Source organism: Mercenaria mercenaria, chromosome 2, assembly GCF_021730395.1.
Source record: "Mercenaria mercenaria strain notata chromosome 2, MADL_Memer_1, whole genome shotgun sequence".
NCBI classification, from domain to species: Eukaryota; Metazoa; Mollusca; class Bivalvia; order Venerida; family Veneridae; genus Mercenaria; species Mercenaria mercenaria.
Window position 1 is genome coordinate 67,669,923 of NC_069362.1, and position 25,911 is coordinate 67,695,833.

At 34.0% G+C, this 25,911-nt stretch overlaps 1 protein-coding gene across 1 annotated transcript in view; it reads left to right on the forward strand.

The window, feature by feature from the left end:
* Nucleotides 1-25,911, forward strand: part of LOC123564182 (calcium uniporter protein, mitochondrial-like) — a 65,441-nt gene that overhangs the window by 16,495 nt on the left and 23,035 nt on the right. The window contains exons 2-3 of the mRNA XM_045357555.2: nucleotides 538-607; nucleotides 3,267-3,437. Of these exons, the coding sequence (XP_045213490.1) occupies nucleotides 538-607; nucleotides 3,267-3,437 (241 nt within the window). The remainder of the gene's footprint in view (nucleotides 1-537; nucleotides 608-3,266; nucleotides 3,438-25,911) is intronic.

Sequence of the window (25,911 nt, forward strand, 5' to 3'; positions counted from 1 at the left end):
TTAAGTAGAAAATTCACTTTAAACAGCAAGAAACGCTTAGCAAATGTTTTTTTTTTCATTTTTGTACAAAAAATCTATCATAAGTCTTGAAAGAAGTAAAAATTACTAAAAAAAATCGAAATAAGGGGGAAAAAATTTGGGTCCCAGTAGGGCTTAAAACCTACGCCCCCTGAGAATTGCATTTAAGTGGGTTTTGGTAGGAATTGAATCTCTTCAAAAAGGAGGTACTTATTAACATCTACTACCTTAAGAAATACAGCATTAATTTCCAGATATCAAGAAAAAAAAAACTTATTTTTTTGTTTTCGAACGATCTAAAGGTCAGTGCCTGTTGATAAAATATGATAATTGACCTGTATAACATATACATGGAGATTTAAAAAAAGGCAAGCCCCTTTTAAAAGTATTAGGTAAATATCAAATGTTATGAATTGGTTAACAAGATTCTCCTACATTTTAATGAGCTATTTCACTTTCATGTTTTAGTGTTTATTTAGTCAATGTATTTATATCCATATTAATCTCTTTTTTTTCCAGAAACTCCCTCACATAAATGCTGCTGTCTGTCCATGTGCATCCTACTGTACAACAGTCCTCTTCAGAAATGGTAAGTACTGTTGACTGCTTCTTTGTGTTCTACACTGATAGGATTGATTGTAAATTGTCGGGAAACAAGGTTTCTGATCATAATGTGCATGGTTTTGTGGTATACATGTAAAAAGTTACAGATTTCTTTTTCTGTATCTTTTGAGTTGTAAAATACCAGACCTAACTTGAGCTATACATTATAAATGAAACAATAATTTGATTTTATCGCATTACACAGTATTTCAATAATGTTCAGTGATTGCAGGTTTATGATTAAACCATTTTACCAGCAGTTGTTTAGCTACAGGGCATACAGCGATTAAACTGTCTGTCTGTCCTTCAGATTTTATGATTTTTGCCTAATGACCCAATTTAGTTCAATACTCACATTCAACAATCCTTATAGCAAGACCTACAAATTAACCTATATACATTTATAAATGACCTTAAACCTTACATGACCTTCACCTTGAAACTTGAAAATAAACAAAAATAAACAACATTTTAGGTCCTACAGCCCACATAAATGACCCAATTTAGTTCATACTCACACCCAATAATCTTTATGGCAAGACCTACAAACTGACCTATATATAAATGACCTTATATGACCTTCTACTTCAAACTTAAAACCTTAAAGAAAACATTTTACAGTCCTACAGCCCACATTAATCACCCAATTTAGTTCATACTCACACTCGACAATCCTTGTGGCAAGACCCACAGAATAACCTATATATAGATGACCATGACTCTCTTTTGACTTTCACCTTCAAACTTAAAACCTTAATTAACACAGCCCAAATAAATGACACAATTTAGTTCAAACTCACACTCGACAAACCTTGTGGCAAGACCTACACATTGACTTATATATAGATGACCTTGACCTTCATATGGTCTTCACCTTTAAACTTAAAATCTCAAAAACATCTTTGTTCATGATTTTGCATTTTGAAAATGCATTTCTGTTTTCTTCCAAAAAAAAAAAATGGGGGGGGGGGGGGGGGGGGGGGGGTTTGTGGATCAATTAGAGTTGCCCTTGCCTGTCTGTCCGTCATGCATATCTCAGAAAGTAGTTGACCCAGATTCATCAAACCTCACTGGATCGTCATACAGCATGTGAAATTGTGCACCTGATGTTCTGTTTGCAATTTCACTCAGCTAGACCATAGTTATGGTTCTTGACTTAGTTAAAAACAAGAGTGCTTAAATGTTTGTAAAAAAAGAAACATTTCACATCTAGTTTTATAAGTATAATTGTATATAAATATAAAGGTCAGATCACTTTCATTAATTTAAACCTTTCATTATTATTATTATTTTCAGATATCAGTAAACCCAAATAAGAGTTTTCAAATTACTGGTAGCTTCCCTGTATACTATGTGCGTGTTATAAACTAGAAATTTTGAGATTCTCATTCTGCATTAAAGTTTTGACTTACCAACTTGAAATTTTAAGATAACTAACTCAAAAAATTGACATACATAACAAAAGTTCCATCACCCAGCACCAGTGTGCTGCCTCAGGTTTAGGTGATCCCACTTTGCATATAAATCTGCTTTTCATTTGCACTGGAAAGTGTGCATTGTTGTATAAATATTTATTTTTGCTTTCTCCATTACATTAAATGCAGTGAAGTTTGAACTTACAAAAACCTGCCTACACCCACACAGGAGTTATGTTTCATTTGATAATTTTGTAGTACAAGGATATTTCAGCTTGCCTACACCCACACAGGAGTTATGTTTCATTTGATAATTTTGTAGTACAAGGATATTCAGCTTGCATAAAATATTTTTTTGGTGAAGTTTTTCTCTGTTTTCTACATTAAGTAAAAGGCACACATACATTAATAATTCATTTTGTTAAATATTTTATTTTATTTTATTTTGCTATGTGAATATATTTATGCAGTGAAAAGAAAACTTAATCCTAAGTGTCAATATCTATGCACTCTATTTACTATAGATATAATATCATTATTCATCGTACCGTATTGATAAATTAGCCACGTTTACAAGTACTTGTAATATAGCTATAACTTAAAGTGACGAACCAACATTGTGATTTTCTTTTACTTTATTTAAAGATGAAACTCTGCAATGGTTTCATAAATTAACTTAAATCTTGATGGTTGACAATTTTCTCATTCCCAGAAGTGCACATACATCTAAGTTTTCACCCAAGTTCTTAACCTTTACCCTGCTAAAGTTCTAAAATGGACTGGTCCATCATTCAATTTGGGCAGTACTAGTTATTATTCAAAGGGGTGTTCACTGAAAATTTTCTGACTGAATAGTGAACAGTGCAGACTATGATCAGTCTGAATGGACGTGCAGACTGATCTTGGTCTGCACTGGTCGCAAAGGCAAAATAACTTGCCTCCAGCAGGCTAAAGGTTAATATGTGCTTTTAATGGTCTACTCCATAAATATTAGCTTAGAATAGCAGATTGAGCATTGTGTATAGGTAACTTCTGTAGGTCATGACTTCAAATCTACGAATTTTTGTTCTTACAAAGTAAGTAATTTGGCTCCAACAAAATTTACTCCTACAAACTTTGATAATTTCACACTAATACCATAACATACTTGTAATAGTGTTGAAAGGATATTAAGCAATAAACAAGAAAGACGTAATCAGTTGAATAACTTGGCAATGACTGTATTTGCAGATGTATCAGTGGAGTACAGACACGGGTTGTCGGTGTTCTCAGTGCCTTTACCATCACGGAAAGAGTCTTGTGAATTTGTGCTCAAACCAGTCTCCCATACAGTGAAAGATCTTATCTCATTTCTTAGAGAAGAAGACAAGGGTATCGACAGAGTTGCTGTATATAAAGATAGTAAGTTTATATTCTCTTCATTTTTGTGTCCATGCAAGTGACCAGACTTTTTACCTAATACTTGCTAAGGTCTGCTTTTCTGGTACAGCATCCAAAGATGCATAAGTACCATTAGACCTGAAATAAACATTATTGCAACCTTGTACTCATGTATTTGTCAGATACCTAACTGTCCGTACCTACATTCCTATACCAGTTTAGGTATAGCTCGAAAAGTTTCAGAATTTTTATTCAAACCATCCCTGTTCTACCACGCAATGTCTTAAATGATAATTGTTTCATTCTGGATGATAACAACATGTATAAAGCAGAATTTCTCTATTAGAAGCTGAATTCTTGGTGTCATATATATGAGGTTTTCTCTTCATCCCCAGTGATTTTTTTTGCGCCGATTGACCCCGAAAATTCGGGTCTTCCAACTGACAAAAATGGTCAAAACCCCAAAAAAAATGCTTAAAAATTCCCCAAAACGAGATGATTTTTCCCAATTAGATTGATTTCTTGTGAAAGTTGAACTAAAACGATGCAAATAATCATAAAAATTCCGACTCTAATTATGGTTTATTCGCAGAATTTTGTTGCCAACTCGAAGCGCTTGTTTACTAAAACGGGTTCACGCATAGTACGGCATTTAGTATGACTTCCATCAAAGGGCACTAAACGCTTTTCGTGCGTCAAATGAGCCGTAAAAAATTGTTAGAAAATTACCAAAATTATCGAAAAATGTGCATAATTCCAAATATTATAATAAAAAATAAAACTTAAACACAAAATCGGTACTCCGGACATTCGCACATCTTTGGAAAAGTTAAAAAGAAATTAAAATTTAAAAACAAATGTCAGAAAAGCAAAGTGATCTGTCCAACAAATTTAGTCCCCACAAAATACAGAAATCAACAGAAGTCAGGTGACCCTAAGCTATCTGAGCCTCAGATCCTTGGACATCAGAAAATAACCTGTTGTCCTGTTGTTCAACCTCAGTGCATATTTGAAATAAATTTTCCTTAAAATAAAACTTTCAAAATGATTTTCTTTTTTAAGGTTTGTTCATTTTTCCCAATTTTGAAGTTTATCGCGCTAAAAATTCCCAACTGAAAAGGCATGGGCTGTTGCCAAAAAAAGTAAAAAAATCACTGATCTCTCAAAGGAGACCGATAAGCATAAAAAGACAACCTGTAAGGAATAGTTCTATGTAATCATAAACACAGTGACTGTACAAGGCCTAGGTCAATTTTGAAGAAGATTTTTTTTATAATGGATTGTCTGATGTATATGCCTGCAGCATCATGGGATAGGCATCTGTAGATTAATCAGAGTAATTACATGATAACCTTTTGCCTGTTCTGTTAGTTAACATGTAGCCTTCACGTGTTATTTTGGCAGGACAGGCCTAATGGTGTCTGCATTGTTAATCTTAGTGATTGACTGTTGTATTTGATATCCGTTTGTTGAGCTTCAGCCAGTATTAGATAATTTGAGCAAACATAGAGAAACCATGGTATTTTATTTCAGCAGTAAAGACTTAAATGACTTAACCCTAACCCTGATTCTGCTTTTGCGACCAGTGCAGACCAAGATCAGCCTGCACATCCATGTAGTCTGATCATCATCCGGTCTGCACTGTTCGTCATTAAGTCAGTATCTTTTTGGTAAGCACCCCTTTTAACAGTTAATGGTACTGTCCAAATTGAAAGATGGACAAGTTCGTTATAGAAATTTAGCAGGGTAAGGGTTAATGATATACTGTTTAATCTTTTGACTTTGTAGGCACTAAATTTCACGGTTAGGCAACAAAAAAACTGCTATGTCATGGGGATATAAATTCCTGAATTTTAACTTTGAATGAGCAGTTTACTACTTTGTTGGGATTAAATATTGTGAATAGACACTGCAAAAAATAATGATTTCAAGGTATATTTCAAGGTATATTCAATCCTACTTAAGATGCAAGCTCTTCCTGTGTTTGACTGGCATAGTTGTTCCTGTTGATTGCACAATTCTAAAATCACATGTCCATGTGAAATACTTCCAGTAAGCATATACTAAACTTCCAGTAGTTGATGAAATATGTTTGATGGTGTTTTGTAGAGTACACAATGCAGCTCCAGTGAAATTTAACTGTTAGCAGATATAATGAGATCCTGAATGTTCCATCATTGTTTCAGTAACTGTATAGATTCAGTTTCTATGACAAAAATAAAGCCTAATGGGATTGTAAAAGATTTTGCTGAAGCAGCATACAAGATTTATGTTTCTAAGCAACATATTCAAAGCTTTATTCCTTGTTAATGTGAATAGGAAATCTAATTTAGAGGCATTATGTTTCCAGCTCTGTTGCTGCATATAAAATGAAAATTAGGCTATTGACATCAGAGACAATGACAGCACAATAACAGGTAATTGTACAACCATGTAATTGAGTTTTGTAAGACACAATGCTGACAGTTTTATATTGTAGGAATACAATACAACCAGCAATATACTTACCTTGTACTTTGAATTTACCAAAGAAACTGTTCATAACTATCAGTCATTGTAAAAATATATAGTTTTAGCTCACTTGAACTTTGTTTAGGATGAGTAATTGATACAGGTGATGCATCATCCATCTTCCAGAGTTTTCTATATGAACATTCTGTAGACTCGGTCTGTAGCATCCTTGTTTTGACCTCTTTCAAATTTGTTAAAAGGGCCCTTTTAAGGAGCCACTACAACTTAAAATAGAAAATAATTTTTAAACAACTTATCTTGAAGCTTGTAACGGATCTTCACCAGACTTGTCATCTGTAGTGTTCTTGTGTTGTCCTCTCTCAAGTATGTTCAAATGGTTCTGTTTCTACCTGTATAGGGACCGGCTAAAACTAAAACAACTTCTTCCCATGAACCACTAGATGGTGCTTCACCAAACCTGGTCCCTAGCATCCTTGTAAGGTCGTCTCTTAACTTGTTTTCCAATGGTTGCTCTTGGACCCTTGTAGGGGCCACCAGAGCTAAAAACTTTAAATGACCTTTTTCATGAACTAGATGATGGATCTTCACCAAACTTCTGCAGCATTATTGAATTATAAACCTGTTTGTTTTGTTCAAATGGTGTTGTTTGGTCCAATATAGGGGTACAATAAACACCACATCTATTACTGAACACTAGGGGCCTCTGTGACCTAGTGGTTAAGGTCGCTGACTTCAAATCACTTGCTCCTCACAGATGTGGGTTCGATCTTTGATCAGGTTATTGAATTCTTCATATGAGGAAGTCATCTAGCTGGGTTACGGAAGGTCAGTTGTTCTACCCAGGTGCCCGCATGTAAGGAAATAATGCGCAGAGGGGCACCTGGGGTCTTCCTCCACCATTCAAGCTGGCAAGTCACAATATGACCTATTCTGTGTCGGTGTGATGTTAAACCCAACAAAAAAATAACTGTACACTAAACACCACATCTAGTACTGTACACTAAATACCACATCTATAACTGTACACTAAACACCACATCTATAACTGTACACTAAACACCACTTTTATTACTGTACATTAAACACCACATCTAGTACTGTACACTAAATACCACATCTAGTACTGTACACTAAACACCACATCTAGTACTGTACACTAAACACCACTTTTATTACTGTACACTAAACACCACATCTAGTACTGTACACTAAACACCACATCTAGTACTGTACACTAAATACCCATCTGTTACTGAACTGTACGCTAATTACCACATCTATAACTGTACACTAAACACCACATCTAGTACTGTACACTGAATACCACATCTATAACTGTACACTAAACACCACATCTATAACTGTACATTAAACACCACATCTAGTACTGTACACTAAACACCACATCTATAACTGTACACTAAACACCACATCTATAACTGTACTCTAAACACCACATCTAGTACTGTACACTAAACACCACATCTATAACTGTACACTAAACACCACATCTAGTACTATACACTAAATACCACATCAATAAGTGAACTGTACACTAATTACCACATCTATAACTGTACACTAAATAACACATCCATTATTGTACACTAAACATTACATCTATTACTGTACATTAAATACAACATCATTCTATTACTGTACACAAAACATCTATAACTGTACAATAAACACACATCTAGTACTGTACACTAAACACCGCATCCATTACTGTACACTAAACACTGCATCCATTACTGTACACTAAACACCACATCTATTACTGTACACTAAACACCATTTCATTACTGTACACTAAACACCTATTACTGTATGCTAAACATTAGCATCTGTTACTGTACGATAAACACCACATCTATTACTGTACACTAAACACCACAACTGTTACTGTACACTAAACACCACAACTGTTACTGTACGCAGGGGCCTCTGTGGTCGAGTGTTTGAGGTTGCTGAGTTTGAATTATTTGCCCCTGATCGATGTGGGTTCAAAACCTCAAATGGGATGTAGAGGAAGCCATCCAGCTGCCTTATGGAAGGCCAGTGGTTCAACCCAGGTGCCCACCCATGACTGAATCATTGCCTGAAAGAGCACCTTAGGTCTTCTTCCACCATCAAAAGCAGGAAATTATTGCAATATGACAATTGTGTCAGTGTGGCCCTTGACAGAACAAAACAGATTCAAACTATTACAGTATTACTATTACTGTTGGCTAGAAAAAGCTGTGAATGTGATGCCTATCAATTTATCAATTTGAAAACCAATTTTCTGTGGTAATGAGGTAAAACAGAATTGTCTGTGTTTTTTGCCACTGGACATGGAGGCTGTAGAATTCATTGTCTGTGTTCTATAGGTCAAATTTATATATTGTCAAAATATTTTTGGCTTTTTGTGCCACCATGAGTGGTGGGGGCATATAGATTTGGTATTGTCCGTGCGTCTGTCCTTCCGTCCGTCTGAAGTTCGTGACGCGCCTAGCTCAAGAAGTATGTGATATAAATTGATGAAACCTTGCATGAGTCTTTATCGTGACATGAACTTGAGCACCTCCTATTTTTCGTCTGGCTCTGCTCCCTATTTCCAGAGTTATGGCCCCAGAAAGAGTAAAAAATGCACATTTTCACCTTGTGACACGCCTACCTCAAAAAGTATTTGATATAGATTCATGAAACCTTGCTTGAGTCTTAATCATGATATGAACTTGCGCACCTCCTATTTTTCATCTGGGTCCATCCCCTATTTCTAGAGTTATGGCCCCTGAAATAGTCAAAAATGCACATTTTCACCTTGTGATGCGTCTAGCTCAAAAAGTATTTCATATAAATTGATTAAACCTTGCATGAGTCTTTATCGTGATATAAACTTGCGCACCTCCTATTTTTCATCTGGCTCTGACCCTATATCCAGAGTTATGGCCCCTGAAATAGTCAAAAATGCACATTTTCACCTTGTGACATGCCTAACTTAAAAAGTATTACATAATAATTGATTAAACTTGAACTTGCGCAACTCCTATTTTTTGTCTGCCTCCGCCCCTTATTTTTAGAGTTATGGCTCCTGAAAATAGTCAAAAACGCACATTTTCACCTTGTGATGTGCCTAGCTCAAAAAGTGTATGATATAAATGAATGATAACTTGCATGAGTCTTTATCATGATATAAACATGCACACCTCTTGTTTTTTGGCTGGCTCCACCCCATATTTTTAAAGTTATGGCCCCTGAAATAGTCAAAAAATGCACATTTTCACCTAATTATGTGCTTAGCTCAAAAAGTATTTGATGTAAATTCATGAAACCTTGCTTGAGTCTTTATCATAATGTGATCTTGCATACTTGGCATTCTTCTTGAGAATCTTAGCACTTATTACAGAGTTATGGCCCTTGAAATAGCCAAAATAGTTGAATTTTTTGTTGCATCATTTTTTGATGCTCATAGCTCAAAAAGGATATGGCCTAGAATAATAAATCCTTTTCATAAAATGTTTGTTGAGGCCATACTTCATTAAGACTGCAAACATTTGAATTATTTCCCCTTATTTGTGACAAATGTAACAGTGTGGGGCACACCCTGTGTCCTGCAGACACATTCTGGTTTATTTTTATTAGCTCATCTGATTTTTTGAAAAAAAATGATGAGTTATTGTCATCACTTGAGCGGTTGTCGGCGTCGGCGTCTGCGTCGGCGTTGCCTGGTTAAGTTTTATGTTTAGGTCAGCTTTTCTCCTAAACTATCAAAGCTATTGCTTTGAAACTTGGAATACTTGTTCACCATCATAAGCTGACCCTGTATAGCAAGAAACATAACTCCATCTTGCTTTTTGCAAGATTTATGGCTGTGACAGGAAAGGCCGTACCGGCGACAGTAACCATCAAAACAAATCAACACCCTTTACAATATTTACAAATTTATTTACATAAGATGATTATTAACAATGAATAGATATGAAAAGAAAAAAAAACTGATTATAAGAAAGAAAAAAAGAAAGTTCAGTATCTCTAGATACAAAAGTTCTTATAGTCCATTCTAATCTGACGTGACACAGGTCTTTAATGTAATTGTGAACTTTAAGTAGCACAAACAAAACATAGCTTCTAAATCAAAATACAGTCCCTTTAAACCGTGAATACTTGATTCCGTGTTGGCTCCCTATGGTGGTAGGTGATTGCATCCCTGAGCTGACTTCAGAGGATAACAAAAATCATCGTCTTTGCGGTTTACGGCACAACCATGGGACGAAAGCTCTGCGCTGGGGAAAATCACCTCCAGGCGAGTGAAGACAAGTTAACCTCGGGCATTGTACTTCCGTGTTATGACATCACCAGGTAAAATCGTCTGGCGGAAGAAGCTAAAATATATAACTAATGGGAAGCACCATAGCAAAACAAAAAGTCAGGGCATAAAACTGCTCCTTTGGGTACACCATACCTCCGTAGGATCCCATAAATAATACGTGCTACTTATACAAAATATATGTGCTACTAAGTTCAAACGTCACATGATTAAAATACGTCACTTTATTACTTCCATTATTACCAAAATTAATTACTTACTTAAAAGACTAAAGTTAAAGTATGAAAAAGATATGAAAAGTATATGATGAAACATTATAGATACGGATATGATAAACTGCAGCTATTATTTACAACTACAAATTAAAAAAATTAAATGTAAATCAAACGTTATATGATATTTGGCACCCATTAATTTTTAAATCCCTACTTTTAAAAACGGAATTAATTAGATGTGCTATGGACGGCACACAATTGACTTACGCCAATGCCGGGTAGCAGCCAAACCATTTTTTAAGGGGGAAACCCCAATTATGCTAGGCCCAAAAAATTTAAAAAGGGAACAAATGGCGACGGCAAAATTTTTTGGCCGGGCTTTTCTATTTTGTTTTCCCGGGGTTTTGGTTAACCCTAAAAATTTCCAGTATTTCTAAAGTAAAAAAGACAAAACAAAAAAACACGTTAAAAATTTGGATGTTTGTACAAAAACTTTAAAATTCTAAAAAATAAAAAAACTTTAAAAGGGGGAAACTGCAGGGGAGTATGAGGAAAACAAAAACAATTAAGGCGGGGGGCCGGGGGGAAACACTTTAAAAAACGGAAATTCTGAAACCTTTAAAGCTGTTTTTTGGTTTTTTTTTTTTTAATTGTCCTTTTTTTTTTTCATTTTAAAAAAGGGCAAATTTCAAATCCCCCGGGAAAATTCTGTAGGGTACGATTTTTTAAGCAGACTAAAATTTTTGATTTTTTTTTAAATTAAGGGGGGGAAATCAGATGGATTCTTAAACCCCTATTTCAAAAAAATTTAGAAAAAACTAAAAAAGGGAAATTTACAGTAAAAAAGTCACTTGTGTTATTTAAAAAAAGTCGGTTTTCAAAATTTCCGGAAATTTCTTTTAAAAATGTCTTTATTGTTCAAATTTTTTCGAACATAGCATTTAATGTCAAACCCTTAGCATGATGATTTTTAAGTATAAGAAAAGGGAAAGTTCTCTTATTAAAATTTTAAAACGTTTTAAAATGAAAAAATAAATAAGATGGGGGCCAAGGCGATGTTTAGCCCCAATACTCATTTTTTCAAGACAATCCCCGGCGATCGCAGTTAAAAACAATTTTTGACCCTCCCAAAAAATTTCTTTATAAGTTACAGAATGAATGTTTTTTTTTTTGTTTAAGAAATATCTTCTTTATACAAAATATGCTTTTTTTTTGGGAATTTTTAGACGAAGTTTCCCCTGTCTATTAAAATAAAAATTTTAGAACAAAAGCCACCCCGAGTGTTTAATTTAAAAACCCTTTAAGCCCCTGGAAAATTGTTGTTTTGACTCATTAAAAAAAATTCTTATATTAATTTTAGTTTTTTATCATTTTTAAATTATTTGTTGAAATTATCCCCCCCGGTTTATGAAAAAAATTTACACCATTGGGAGATGATGAAAACCAAAAAATCGTGTTTTCCGGAAACTTTTAAGGGGTTAATATTTACCTTTTCCATTCAATAATTAAAACATCAAATACTTGTGTCTTTTCGTAATCCCAGTTACTTGGAAACCTGAGGGAAATTTTTCTACTATTAAATTTAAAGAATATTTGGGGCACTATTGTTAAATAAAAATTTTAATTTTCATAAAATTTTTCCCAAGATTTAAATGAAAAAATTTAAAAGGTTATAACACAATGAGTGCTAAGTCGAATTGCGTGTTTTTAAAAACACTCTTATAAAAATTTTTAAGATAAAACTATTTTTGAGGACTCCAAGAGCCTGATACTTCGTTGACAATATGCGGGTTGAGGGGGAAATTTGGAAAAGGGGAGCGCTTTGTATTACACTCTTTTCCCTGTGTCTGATGTAAAGGTGTCGTAACTTCCCCTTTTTTTACCTTTTTGGACGTTTTTTTTTCGGTGGTTTTATTTTCTTTGACTGGGGGAGTGGGCCAAAAGTTTGACGGCAAAATGGCGGCAAAACAAAAAAGGCTTATCAGTTCTGTTATTGTTTGGTATTGGGGAACCTTTTTCAAAAAACACTGGCTTTAAGGTCAATTACAAATTACAATAATATTTTAAATACATGGTATAGACTTGCCATATAGATTTATACATAAAATTTCCCAAATCCCATTTAATGGCGTTCCATAATTAACAAAAATGTTTGACTTTAATTTTTTGAAAAAAAGGACTTTTAAATATCATGTTAAAAAATTTCAGTAAAAATTTTACATCTTAAATAAAGGGAAAATTTTTTGGGTTTCCCTCTTTCAAAATTTAATTTCCCAAAAAGAATGAAAAATTTAAAAAAATCATCCGGACAAAACCAAAAAATAGCAAAAATTTATATCCCGAAAAGTAAAATGTTACGTTTGTGGAATTTTGAAAAAAAATTTTTAAAAAAATTTAAAAATCTTTAATGCAAAAATCATACAAAAATCTAAAAATAAATTTTTTAAACCTCGATCGAGCTTAAATTTTAGCAAGAAAAAAAATTCAGAATGATTCGTCTAAAAAGTCGAAAAGGTGGTGTGGGGCAAGGCATTTTAAATTTTCCAGTCTTTTTTAAAGGAAAATTTTCCCGGCCAAAAAAAAATTTTCAGGGTTTTTCCGGGTTAACCCGGTGGACTCGACTTTTTGTGTTTCCACGGGATTCACGATATACCCGGGGGAATCAAAAACTACTTTGGCGCGGTTTTTAAATTGAAAAATTTTGGGGCCCTTTATAGGGGTTTTTTGGGGAAAAAAAACAAAAATTTACTGAAGTTTATAAAATTTTCAACTTTCTTATTATGAACAGAATTTAATAAAATTTAAATGGAAATTTAAGTTATGAAATACGGGAAAAATATGAGAGGTATTTCATGCGTAAAATCGGGACATTTCCCTCAATAACTAAAAAAATTTACAAAAAGATGATGCAATACCTGTTTCCCAATACTTATAAAAAAAGGGCCCCGTATGCCCAATTTGTGGAAAACGCCCCCCTTAAAAAAAAAATTTTTTAATTTTTTTTAAAATTGAAAGCAAAATGACATACTGAAAATAGCAAACACAAAAAAAAAAACACACACTGTCACATTTTGTAAAACCATTTTTTTAAAAAATTTTTACCACGGGCTCCACTTACTCAAAAAATCTGCCCTACATTTTCTCTCCCAAAGGAATTGCTCTAAAACTGATCCTTTGGCGGCAATGCCAATCCCCATTCATACCCGGAATTAAAAAGTTTGCTTTTTTCAAATAAGTGAGGGGGTGATGATCTGTCTCAAATACAAAGTCTTTACCGAAAAAATCCCGGGTGAAACTTAGCAAATGCCCAAAATTCCCCTAAACACTTTTTTTTCAGGGGTACTTTTGCTCCCTGGTAGAAATTTTTACTGGGGCATAGCAAGGAAATTTTTTTCCCCAACCCATTTTCCTGAAGAATACTGAGCCAAAAACCTAAATCAAAGCATCTATCTAATAAAAAAGTTGATTTAAAATCTGGAACTTAAAAATTTGGCGGCCCATTAAGAAACCCTTCAAGTCTGGAAGCCTTTTCTTGACTTTCCCCCAACTCTCCCAAGATTTGGTTTGACCCTTTTTCGCCCAAATCTTTTGAGTGGAATTCCCCAATGGCCCCAAAATTTTAAAGATAAACTTAAAAAATATCAAAAAAAAATAACATACAAAAAAAAATATCTGTCAAAAATTTTTGGAGAAATTGTTAACAAATCTCTACTTCCTTTTTACATGCTACTGGAAAACTCTGGATTTACCTTAAAACTTTGTAGTTTCTGTACCCTGCTTTATAGGACACAAAACTATTTTTTTTTTACTCTACTGAAAATCTTCACTACTTTCATTCGGATCTTTTCTGTCAAAATCTCTTGATCCCCTCTAAATAGTGCCCCAAACCCCTTATTAAAATACCCTTATTGGTATAGACTTACTTCTGTTGAGGGTAAACTGCGATCCAAATGGGTTTTAAGCTTTTCCCTCTGGCATCCAAATTTTTATAAATATTTTCCAATGCCTTGTTACTTTTTCATTTTCAATCCCTAGGTAGTGCTGTAGCTTTGGAAAACTGTAGCATAATTTTTTAACCATAGTAAAAATTGTACCTTTTTTCCTATCAGCATGGGGTTCGATCGGGCCCAAACCGATTTCGACGGAACCTCCTAAAGGGGAGTTTTTCAATAAAAGGTTTTTCCAAACGGAACTTTACTTACTTACCCTTAGCTTTTGTACGTTAAAAATTTACTACATGATGACAGTCCCCCCTAACCTCTGCCATTACTCCTGGCCATTTAAAATTCCCCTTTAATACCCTATAAACTTTTTTCCTTTTTCCCTAAAGGGCCCTGACAGTAAGAATCATGTGAAAATTTTTCATCCCCCGTTTCTCTAAGCCTTTAGGTTTACAATCAGCTGTCTATTTTTGTTTTAAATTTGGGCGGTTACTTCTATTTAAAATCTATTTCCCTTTTCTCAAACCTAACTGAACCTTTACCTCTACACTGCTTAATGTACCTTCCCCAGCCTTTTTTCTACACAAAAACTAACGGGGCTATCTTTTTGTTGCTTATCTAGGGAAATTCCCCTTAAGAACATCTAAAATCTGAGACGGAAAAATATAAGTTTTTCTTTTTCTTTAAATTTGGGTTCGGGCCCCAGTTTTACTGCGACGCTTAAAATTTCTAAACGGGGGTTTCAGCTCCCCCTTCCCTTTACCAATTTTAAAAATTTATTGGTAGGATTATCTACAAACCCCAAGCCTCTTGTACCCCTTTAAATTCGGACAATCCAATATCTATTCTAGCTACATCTTGCCTATGTTTTACTCCCCTCTATGTACTTTTAAATTTCGGGTTTTTCTCTAAAAAACTGATTGTTCTACTTTAAATCCCGTTTCACTATCACACTTTTTACAAACCTGTATCCCCCATAGCGATTACATCCCCTACCATTACAAGTACCGGGTTTTTTTTTGGAAAATTTTTTTTCACTAAGCATAACCCAAATCCTCTTTCATCACTTAGTTTTATAATGCATTTGCACTCTCTGACCCCCCTTGACTTAAACCTATTCTAAACTCTATTTCTTCCCCTTTCCCCTACTCCTAAAAATCGGTCACGGGCCCCTACCTCTTTTTTACTTTCCCTTTCTATTTTATTCTCCCCCTTTCTTCTTTCCGGGTTTCCCGCTCTATTTTAACTCTGCTGCGCATTTGCCTTTTTTCCGCCCCTACCCTTTTCCCTTTCCCACCCGTAATTTGAAAAATGCCCCATTCGACCACCCTTATAACACTTCGGACACCAAAGGGTTGATAACCTCTTCCCCTTTTAGCCCAACATTGCTACTACCTCTATTACTAGTTCCCCATTAGATACTAGGATACTGTCTTGAGGTGTTTCATATGGTTTATAGCTTTCCCGGGGGTTATTGGTTTGATTACGACAACTTGGGACCTCCACGAGTCTTTGCAAAAAAATCTGCCAAACTTCTGCCTTTCTCCTTTGTTTAACTAACTTTTATACTCAAATTCTGGTTAGTTCCCCTTTACATAAATCTAAAAATTGGGTTTTAAGAATAAAATCTAACCCAAACCTTCGTACCTTTTCTTTTACCTTACTCAATCTTAAACCCAAACCCTTTTAAATATCTATTATTCTGGCTTTGAACATCACAAAGGGCTCATTATCAGGGGGCCCCTCGTTCTAAAATTTTTCTTATTGCCATCGTCATGAGTTCGAACTGACGTTGCAAAAACGGCTTTTTAGTTTAAACAAAAAACCCTTTTATCTTCCAACGGGGGCCCATAAAAAACCTTTTCTTGCCGTCCCCTTTTGAAGGGAAAGGTAAGTTAAGTGACCCCTATCTCTTTTTCCCAATCCTTTCGCCAGGTTTCGTTTTTGTACACATTCAAGTACGCTTTCCTGGAATCAATTTTTATCAAAAGGGGGACTTTTAAACCCTTTTCCTTTTTCTTCTCTTTTTTTCTAAGTCTGTCTTAAACTTTATGCTCTGTTTCTAAATCCCCCATTTCTGCTTCCTCTTCTCTGTTCTAAAATTCCCAGCTAACATTAACCCTTTTCCTTTTTTCCAAATTTTTAATTATCCCGTTTTTAACTTAAGGCGGGATTCTAACTTATTAATTTTTAACTTACGTTCAAAACTCTATTTTTTCCCTTTTCAAAAACCCAGCCTTTTAACTCTAAACTTTCCTTATCTCTTTTTCTCTCTCTTCTAACCTATTTTCTCTGCCCCTAAACTACTAGGGTTTTTCCCCACGTTCCCCGCCTGTCTTACTTAACAAGAGTTAGGAATCCTCTCCTTATAACCCAAATCCTTTTTCCCCCTTCGTTAAACTTACTTTCACTTGTATGATTACACTCGTTAAAACTATATAACACTAAAAGTAAAACAGTACTATAAAAACCTGAGACACTAAAGAAACAATGTTTAAAAGGGAAAAACTAGACTACACTTGGGTTTTCACTAAAGCTCTACAGTTTCCAAAGGAGCCAAAACAAAATACTTTTCCTTTCGTATATCCCCACAAAAAGTTCCCCACTAAAATAATACCCCTAAGTTGGCAAACAAATACTATGTGTTTAATCAAGGTTTCTTGGAAAAAATCAACAAAAAAACAGTGACAGTAGGCTGTAAAAAATACCTAGCCCTTTTCAAATTTTCAATAACTGTAACTAGGTTTTTTAAATTTTTGGGATAACAAATAAACAAATTTAAAAAAAGAGCTTTACCTAAAGGGTAAGTAAAAGGTATAACACAACTGTTTTAGCACCCCAAAAATTAAAAGTAGGTAAAAAAAATATGCAAGTAAACAAGCTTGCTAACAAAACCCCCAAAAAAAAAAATTACTGTTTTGTTATGTATTCACACACTAAATCCCCCAAAAAGGGGTCACTGGGAGAAGTAGGGCCCCGCACAATTTAAAAGTGAGTAGGAAAACTTCTTGTCCCAAAGGGGGGTCACTTCGCCCAGATAATGGTGGCTTAAACATGGGTGACACAAAATAAAACCCCAAAAGGGAAAAAAAAAGGAACGAAATCACCCCCGAATTTCCCGTGTCGTAAACAACTGTCTAAACAGTCTGTTAAACCCCCTTTAAAACTGGTTTTGCTGAAGTATGGTTTTGTTTGTCTTTTCTGAGGTAAGACGTCATCTGAAAATTTAATTTAAAAAATTTTTATTGTAAAAAATTTGAAAAAAACAAAAGGGGAATCTTTTCAAAATTTAAAGCTGCAGTTTAAAAGGGTTTTTAAAAATGTTGAATTGCTACTGTTGTTGGTTTTTGGGCCCCCCTCCCACTTTGGAACCCAAAATTTGGGTAAGGAAAGGCCGGAAAAGGCCCCACCCCCGTACCCATCAAAACAATAACAAACCCCTTTTCAAAATTTACAAATTTTTATTTTTCATAAAATGATTTTTAAAAATGATTTTTTGGGAAAAAAAAAAAAAAATGATTTTAAGGGAAAAAAAAAAAAGAAAGTTCAGTATCTTTTAGATACAAAAAAATTTTTTATTTGTCCATTCTAATTGAGTGGGCACAGGTCTTTAATGTTTAAATTTTGAATTAAGTAGCACAAAAAAAACATAAACTTCTAAATTCAAAAACCCGTCCCTTTAAAAACCCTGAATACTTTGATTTCCCTGTTGGCTCCCCCTTTTGGTTGGGAGGTGATTGCATCCCTGAAACTGATTCAGAGGATAACAAAAATCTTTTCTTTGCGGTTTACGGCACAACCAGGGCGGAAAAACTCTGGGGGGGAATATACCTCCAGGGAGTGGAAAACAAGTGAACCCCGGGGATTGTTTTTTCCGGGGGGTTTTGCATCACCAGGTAAAATCGTTTGGGAAAGGGGAAAAATAAAAAAATATAAATATGGTAAGCACCCTAGCAAAAAAAAAAAGTCAGGGCATAAAAAATGCTCCTTTGGGTACACCCTACCCCCCGTAGGGGTCCCTTTAAAAAATACCCTTTTACTTAAAACAAAAAAATATGTGTTTTAAGTTCAAACGTCACTGATTAAAAATTTCGTCATTATTTCTTTCCCTTATTTCCAAAATTAATTACTTACTTTAAAAGGCTAAAGTTAAAAATATGGAAAAAAAATATGAAAAATATATGATGAAAATTTTTAGATGGATATGATAAAATGCAGCTTTTTATTTTTCAACACAAAAATTTCCCCAAATTCAAAAGTAAAACAAACGTTATATGATAGTTGGAAACCATATTAATATCTAAAGCCATACTTACAACGGAATTTTTTTGATGTGCTTTGACTGGCACACAATTAAAAATTACAATAATATATTAAAAAACCTGGGACTAGACTTGCCTATAGTTTTACATAAAAAATAAAAAGCAGTAATGGGTTCCCTAATTAACAAAAAAGTTTGACATAAGTTTTTGAAAAAATACTTTATTTTAAAAAATATGTTACCCCAATTTTTATTTCAAATTTTAATTTTTATAAAAAGAAAATTTTAGATTCCTCTTTCGAAATAATTTTTACAAAAATCTGAAAAATTTTAAAATTTTTTTTCCTTCCTGACATACCGAAAAATAGCTAAAAAACATATGCCGAAAAGTAAATGTTACAGAATTCTGTAGAAAAGAACAAAAATTTTCCCAAAAAAAAAATTTGTTTTTTGCAAAAAATTTATACAAAAAACTAACAAATTTAAATTTTTTACCTCGATTTGAGCAAAAAATTTTTAGCAAAGAAAAATTTAAATTTAAGGGCATTGAAATTTGTCTATTTAAAATCGTAAGGTGGTTGTGCGCCCAAAAACTATCTAGTCCAAGGGCTATTTAAAGGATAAAGTCCCGCCAAATACAAAATTTCATGGGGTTTTAGGCTAAGCTTGTGGCTGACTATTTGTGTTTTCCCCGGGGGTTCACGTATAGCCGGGGGGTTTTAATACTTTGGGCGGATTTAAATTGACAATTTGAGGCCCATTATAGTGGTTTTGGGGATAAAAACATAAATTACTGAAGTTTATAAAATATCAACTTTCTTATTACTGAACAGAATTTAATGAAATTTACATGGAAATTTAAGTTATGAAATACAGAAAAATATGAGAGGTATTTCATGCGTGAAATCTGACATTTACCTCAATAACTCAAAAATTTACAAAAAGATGATGCAATACCTGCATTTACAATACATATAAAATAAGGCCCGTATGTCAATTTGTGACAATGGCCCCTTTTGTACTTAGAAAATATCAGATTTCTTGGTTAAGTTTTATGTTTAGGTCAACTTTTCTCCTAAACTATCAAAGCTTTTGCTTTGAAACTTGGAATACTTGTTCACCATCATAAGCAGACCCTGTACATCAAGAAACATAACTCCATCTTGCTTTTTGCAAGAATTATTGCCCCTTTTGGACTTAGAAAATCAGTTTTCTTGGTTAAGTTTTATGTTTAGGTCAGCTTTTATCCTAAACTATCAAAGCTATTCCTTTAAAACTTGCAACACTTGTTCACCATCATAAGCTGACCCTGTACAGCAAGAAACATAACTCCATCCTGCTTTTTGCAAGATTTATGGCCCCTTTTGGACTTAGAAAATATCAGATTTCTTGGTTAAGTTTTATGTTTAGGTCAACTTTTTCTCTTAAACTATCAAAGCTATTGCTTTAAAACTTGCAACTCTTGTTCACCATCATAAGCTGACCCTGTACAGCAAGCAACATAACTCCATCCTGCTTTTTGCAATAATTATTGCCCCTTTTGGACTTAGAAAAATCATTTTCTTGGTTGAATATTATGTTTAAGTCAACTTTTCTCATAAACTATCAAAGCTATTGTTTTTAAAACTTGCAACAGTTTTTCACATCAAAAAGTGGACACTGTACAATCAAGAAAACATAACTCTATCCTGCTTTTTGCAAGAGTGATGGCCCTTTTTAGACTTAGAAAATCATGGGTAGGACAATATTTCTATTATACAAAAAAAATCAGATGAGCGTCAGCACCCGCAAGGCGGTGCACTTGTTTTAGAAGAGATGCAGAAATTAGAATATTTATTTGTTTTCTTTCTTGACAGTTACTAAAGTTTTTAAATGATCTTTCTTATTCGGTTTCCCCACTATTTTACATGTAAATCGGTGTAAACATAATTTTATAATATCATATCTTAGTTTCCCCATTTCCAGTTCTGGGAGTTTGAAATTTAGAAATTTAAAAATTGAATTAAATATTTATGAAGACATTAAAAAAATGAGCAGTAGAAATTTAGATAAATTTCCAAATTTAATATTTGATGCTCTTATCTATTTAATGAAACAACTCAAAATGGTAACTTTACTTCCGTTTATGGGTAACTTTCTATATTTGGTAACAAATTTCTATATTCCTTTTTGGAATTAGTGAAAAAAAAATAAATATAAACTAATTTCCCAGAGATAAACAAAACATTGATTCACTGCACACTTTATGATTAGTTTAATATTAATTTACCACATGTTAAATACGTCTGTTCCTAAAATATAATTACAGTATTTGTAGAGATTCTTGCACTTGCATTTCTGTAAAGATTACCAGTTTGATTCTGCTGGCGTTCTTGGATCAGCAGCAACTTTGTGTTCAGAAAATATAAAATGAACGACATTAACAATAGGCAACAGAAAAAATAAATAGAAACTGCAGCAGTTTACTGGATAATTAAAGATAATTGGCTAATGTCTTGGAGTGTTTTGTAGCTGAAGTTGTTTTTTTCAGTGCATTGTAACCAGTAAGAAATAAATTAGAATTGTACATGCACATGCTACAAAACATTTGTTTTGTTCTGCTATCATTGCTTTTCAAGGAGTTGCCAATTTTCTTAGGCACTTAAGTTTTAAGTTTGTAAAGCTGTTGTGCAACAAAACTGATAGTTAAAGAAAATGAAGGATGAAAAAAAAAAACAAACAAAAAACATTTATCACTTATTTTTCACCAGCTGTTCAAATCTTTTATCATTTTCTCAAATGTGAGGCATATGGCGACTTTGGCAGACCCTGCCTTAAGGTCCTGGTCAATTTCATTCAGACTAGTCAGCCATGATTGATCAGAAAATGCCATATTTCACATTATTTACACTCCTGCTTCCTCATTTCTGGACCAGTCTAAATCATAATAACAGGGCCTTGTCATTAATGTTGCTGGCTAGGAATCACTTGCCCCTTACTGGTATGGGTTTGAAGCCTGTATTGGTTGTTGAATTCTTTCATGTAAGGAAGACATCCAACTGGCTTATGGATGGTTGGTATCCAGATGCCTGCTCTTGCCAGAAAAAGTGACAGAAGTGTACCTGGGATCTTCATCCGCCATCAGAAGCTGGACAGTTATCATAAATTGACATAAAATTGTTTTAGTGTCAGGTTAAATTCAACGTTGTTTACACTCAGTAGCTTTAGTTTGGGCCACACCAAATTCAAAAGTTGTTCATCGGATTGTTTTCTGAAAAAAATTGAGGTGGCGAGCGAAAATATAATTTAAATATTTTTTGGGTTTTTTGAGAAAAATCAGGAGCGAGCGAAGAGCGAAGAAATATATTTGTCTTGATTTGGCTCTCGATTGACTAATAAAAACTTTAAATTAGAATGTACAGCCCTTTTACATTAAAAATAATTCACCTGGGATTGAGAAAATTTGACCTGCAGATGCACAACAAAGCAAACTCAAAAGGTAATAACATTGGCATACAGTACAGTGTAATCAAATAATGTATGCTTTTGAAAATGCAGTTAGAAAATATGTAATATACAACAATGCATAACCTTAAACCATAATCAGCATGACTTAGATATGTGACTTGAATTATTTACTGCGCTATGAAAATTTAGCATTTTTAGTTCGACTTCTCGAAGTTTTTAATCAAATATCTCTGTCACTATTAAAGCTTTTGACTTGAAAGTTAAAATAGTTATTCACAATCAAAGTCTGCACCTGGAGGAACAATCCCATAACTCTGAATTTTGACAGAGTTGTGCCCCTTTTTACCTTGGATTAGTTTTGTTTAAGTTTTATATAACGTCCAATAGCTCTGTTACTTTCAAAGCTTTCGACTGTTATGCCCCTTTTACTGACAAAGCTCTAATTCAGAGTCAAGCACTTAGAAAAGTTGAGTGTGCTGTCTTACGGACAGCTCTTGTTCTAACTTGAAACTTTCTTAACAGATTTATCATTAAATTTGTTGAAACAAAGTCTCAAGGTCTGAAATGGATATTAACTTGGATTAACAATATTCTACTCGAGGATTGGAAAATTTGAAAATCTAAACTGGTCTGGACACAACTCATAATGGTAATTCCTTACCCCACCCACTTTCATATACAAATGCTGATCATTTGGACAGGAAAAACAGAAAATACCCTTACCAAATAATGTAGATTGATGTTGTCAAATAAATTAGTATGTTTTTTCATCCGATTTTCAATGAAATAAATCAGATTTTTTGTAGCAACACAATTTGGTAAACATTTGAAGAAAATGACGTAACTGCATCAAGGGGAAATAACTTTAATGCAACTAAATATAAACATTATGATATATTATAGACAATGTGTGCGTAGTACGTATTTCTTAGCTCGACTTTTAGAAGAAAAAGTAGAGCTATTGCACTCGCCCCGGTGTCGGCGTTGGGGTTGGTTAAAGTTTTTGATAAAGTCAAATATCTCTGTTACTATCAAAGCTATTCACTTGAAACTTAAAATAGTTATTTACTATCAAAGTCTACACCAGGAGAAACAATCCCCATAACTCTGATTTGAATTTTGACAGAATTTTGCCCCTTTTTAACTTAGAATTTTGGGTTAAAGTTTTTGATAAATTCAAATATCTGTTACTATTAAAGCTTTTGACTTGAAACTCAAAGTAATTATTTACTATCAAAGTCTACACCAGGAGACACAATTCCCATAACTCTGGTTTGAATTTCACAGAATTGTGCCCCTTTTTAACTTAGAATTTTTGGTTAAAGTTTTTGATAAAGTCAAATATCTCTGTTACTATCAAAGCTTTTGACTTGAAACTTAAAATACTTATTTACCATCAAAGTCTACACCAGGAGAAACAATCCCCATAACTCTGATTGAATTTTGACAGAATTATGCCCCTTTTTAACTTAGAATTTTTTGTTAAAATTTTTGATAAATTCATATATCTGTTACTATTAAAGCTTTTGACTTGAAACTCAAAATAATTATTTACTATCAAAGTCTACACCAGGAGACACACTTGCCATAACTCTTGATTTGAATTTTGACAGAGTTATGTCCCTTTATAACTTGGAATTTTTTTACTTTCAAAGCTCTAATTCAGAGTCAAACACTGAGAAAAGTCGAGCGCGCTGTCTTTTGTACAGCTCTTGTTGTGATTAAAGTCCATTTTAGAACAATCTGGGACTGGAATTATAAGCATTTGTACACTGTTACATCCGTAAAACGTAGCGCACCAAAAAATTTTGGCTTGATTTTTTTCAATGGGGCGAGCGCAAGCCAAAAACAAACAAAAAATTATTTTGTGTGTTTCTGAAAATATATGAGCGGCAAATCTGATGAACGACTTTTTAATTTGGTGAGGCCTTGGATGAACCTCAGTAGACATGGTATGTAAGTAACTTTTATCAAGGCAAGGGTTGGTCACTTGGATGAAGGTTAAGGTTACTGTTCCTAAAATTAGAGAAATGGTTTCTACTTAATTGCTTAAGGTTAGTTGGCTTCGGATATATAGCAATAATTGTTATACAATGATTATAACAACTATTATTTTTTAATCTATGTAGTAGGGGGCCTCTGTGACTGTGTGGTTCAGCCCGCTGACTTCAAATCATTTGCTCCTAAACGCTATGGGTTTGATTAATTTTAAAAAGTCATATTGACTCATAGGTGGTGACATACTGACCTCCAGCAGTGATGTGATGATATTTCAACGTCATAACAATGACTTGATACACAATTTAAAACAAACACACTATAAAAAAATAGCCACTTGCTGCAAATGTTTATATTTGTCATTTTGATAACTCTTGTCTCGGAGCACTTGCACTTTAGGGGTCCCTATAATAATAGTAGTTTAATAATGTCTTAAATATCAAAAGTTAAAAGGGGTAACTTTATTTTGAGATGAATATGTTTGGGGGCTGCTGCCCCCACACCCCCGCTTTACCCCACACCCCCAACTTGCGGCGCATGCGCATTGTAAACTTCCAGGAACCGCTAAAGTGCATTCTACCCCTTGTCTCGAGCAACCTTTGCATTTAATAATAAAACAATTGTTGCCTTCTAGGTTCAGTTGTTATGTCACATAAAGGAAACAATTGTATACTGCATTATCTGGGCTTAAAGAACTTGATAGTTTTAAGCATGACCAAGATTCCAAAGTTTAGTTTAATGTAAATATTCACCAGTGTTTGATTGGCTGAGACAGCTGACTACTCAACATACTGTTCAATCATTTAATTTCGTGGGCATGAAAGTTTGTGGTTTCGGTCAAAACTGCAATTTCGTGGGGATATGAATTCGTGGATTTCAACTTTTGAACATAAAATGAATAGGAATTTTACTTGTTCGTTGGGATTAAATTTCGTGGATTGACTCAACCACGAAAATTAGACCCCACGAATATTAATGATTTCACAGTATGACTTAATTTCTTAAGAAATGGGGTATAGTGTTCAGTTGCTGAATACCTGATACAGTGACCAAGAGACTGCACTTTGCATGGTATTTGGATTCCTTGGCAGTTCTTCTTTGTCCGTTTGATCTATTTAGTCAATGTGTCCATTGAATACTAGAATAATAATACTTTGGCTTTGGTAAGGTTGTACTGTTCATTGAGGAGATATATACTCAGTAGTGAAACATATTTAGTTGTAATCCTGTATTACAATCATGCACATAATGAATCAGACTTGGCTTTTCTGGATATTTGGGTGTGGATCTATGACCTTGAACTTGAACTTGACAATGTTAGCGATAAAGAGCCATCATAAACCTTTTGTTGTACTACTTCATGCATGTTAAGTTTAAAGCATAATGCTGTGAGAAAAAATATACAATGCAAAACTATAAAGTGTTTCCCACTGGGACCATGAAAAACCTGTGATATATTACATTAACCCTTAGCCTGCTGCAGGCGAATTTAACAGCCTTTGCAAACAGCTTGGAACCAGATCAGACGCCGATTTTATCGGCGTCTGATCAGGTTCCAAGCTGTTTGCTACTCTGACAATATTTCTTCCAATTTTGGAGCAAATTGAATGAACTTAACAATTTTAGCAGACGACATTTGCAACAGACGACAATTTACCTAGCATGCTAAAGGTTAAAACAGTAATGAACACAAATACAGCAGAGGGAAACAGACACTATATATATATTTTCAGACAATGTCTTTCAGCTTGGAAATGCTTCAATATATCTCTGTTAGTTAGAGAGACAGCAATAACTGTCAACCATTTCATTATCTGCCAAAGGCTTTCTATATAAATCGTATTTTCCC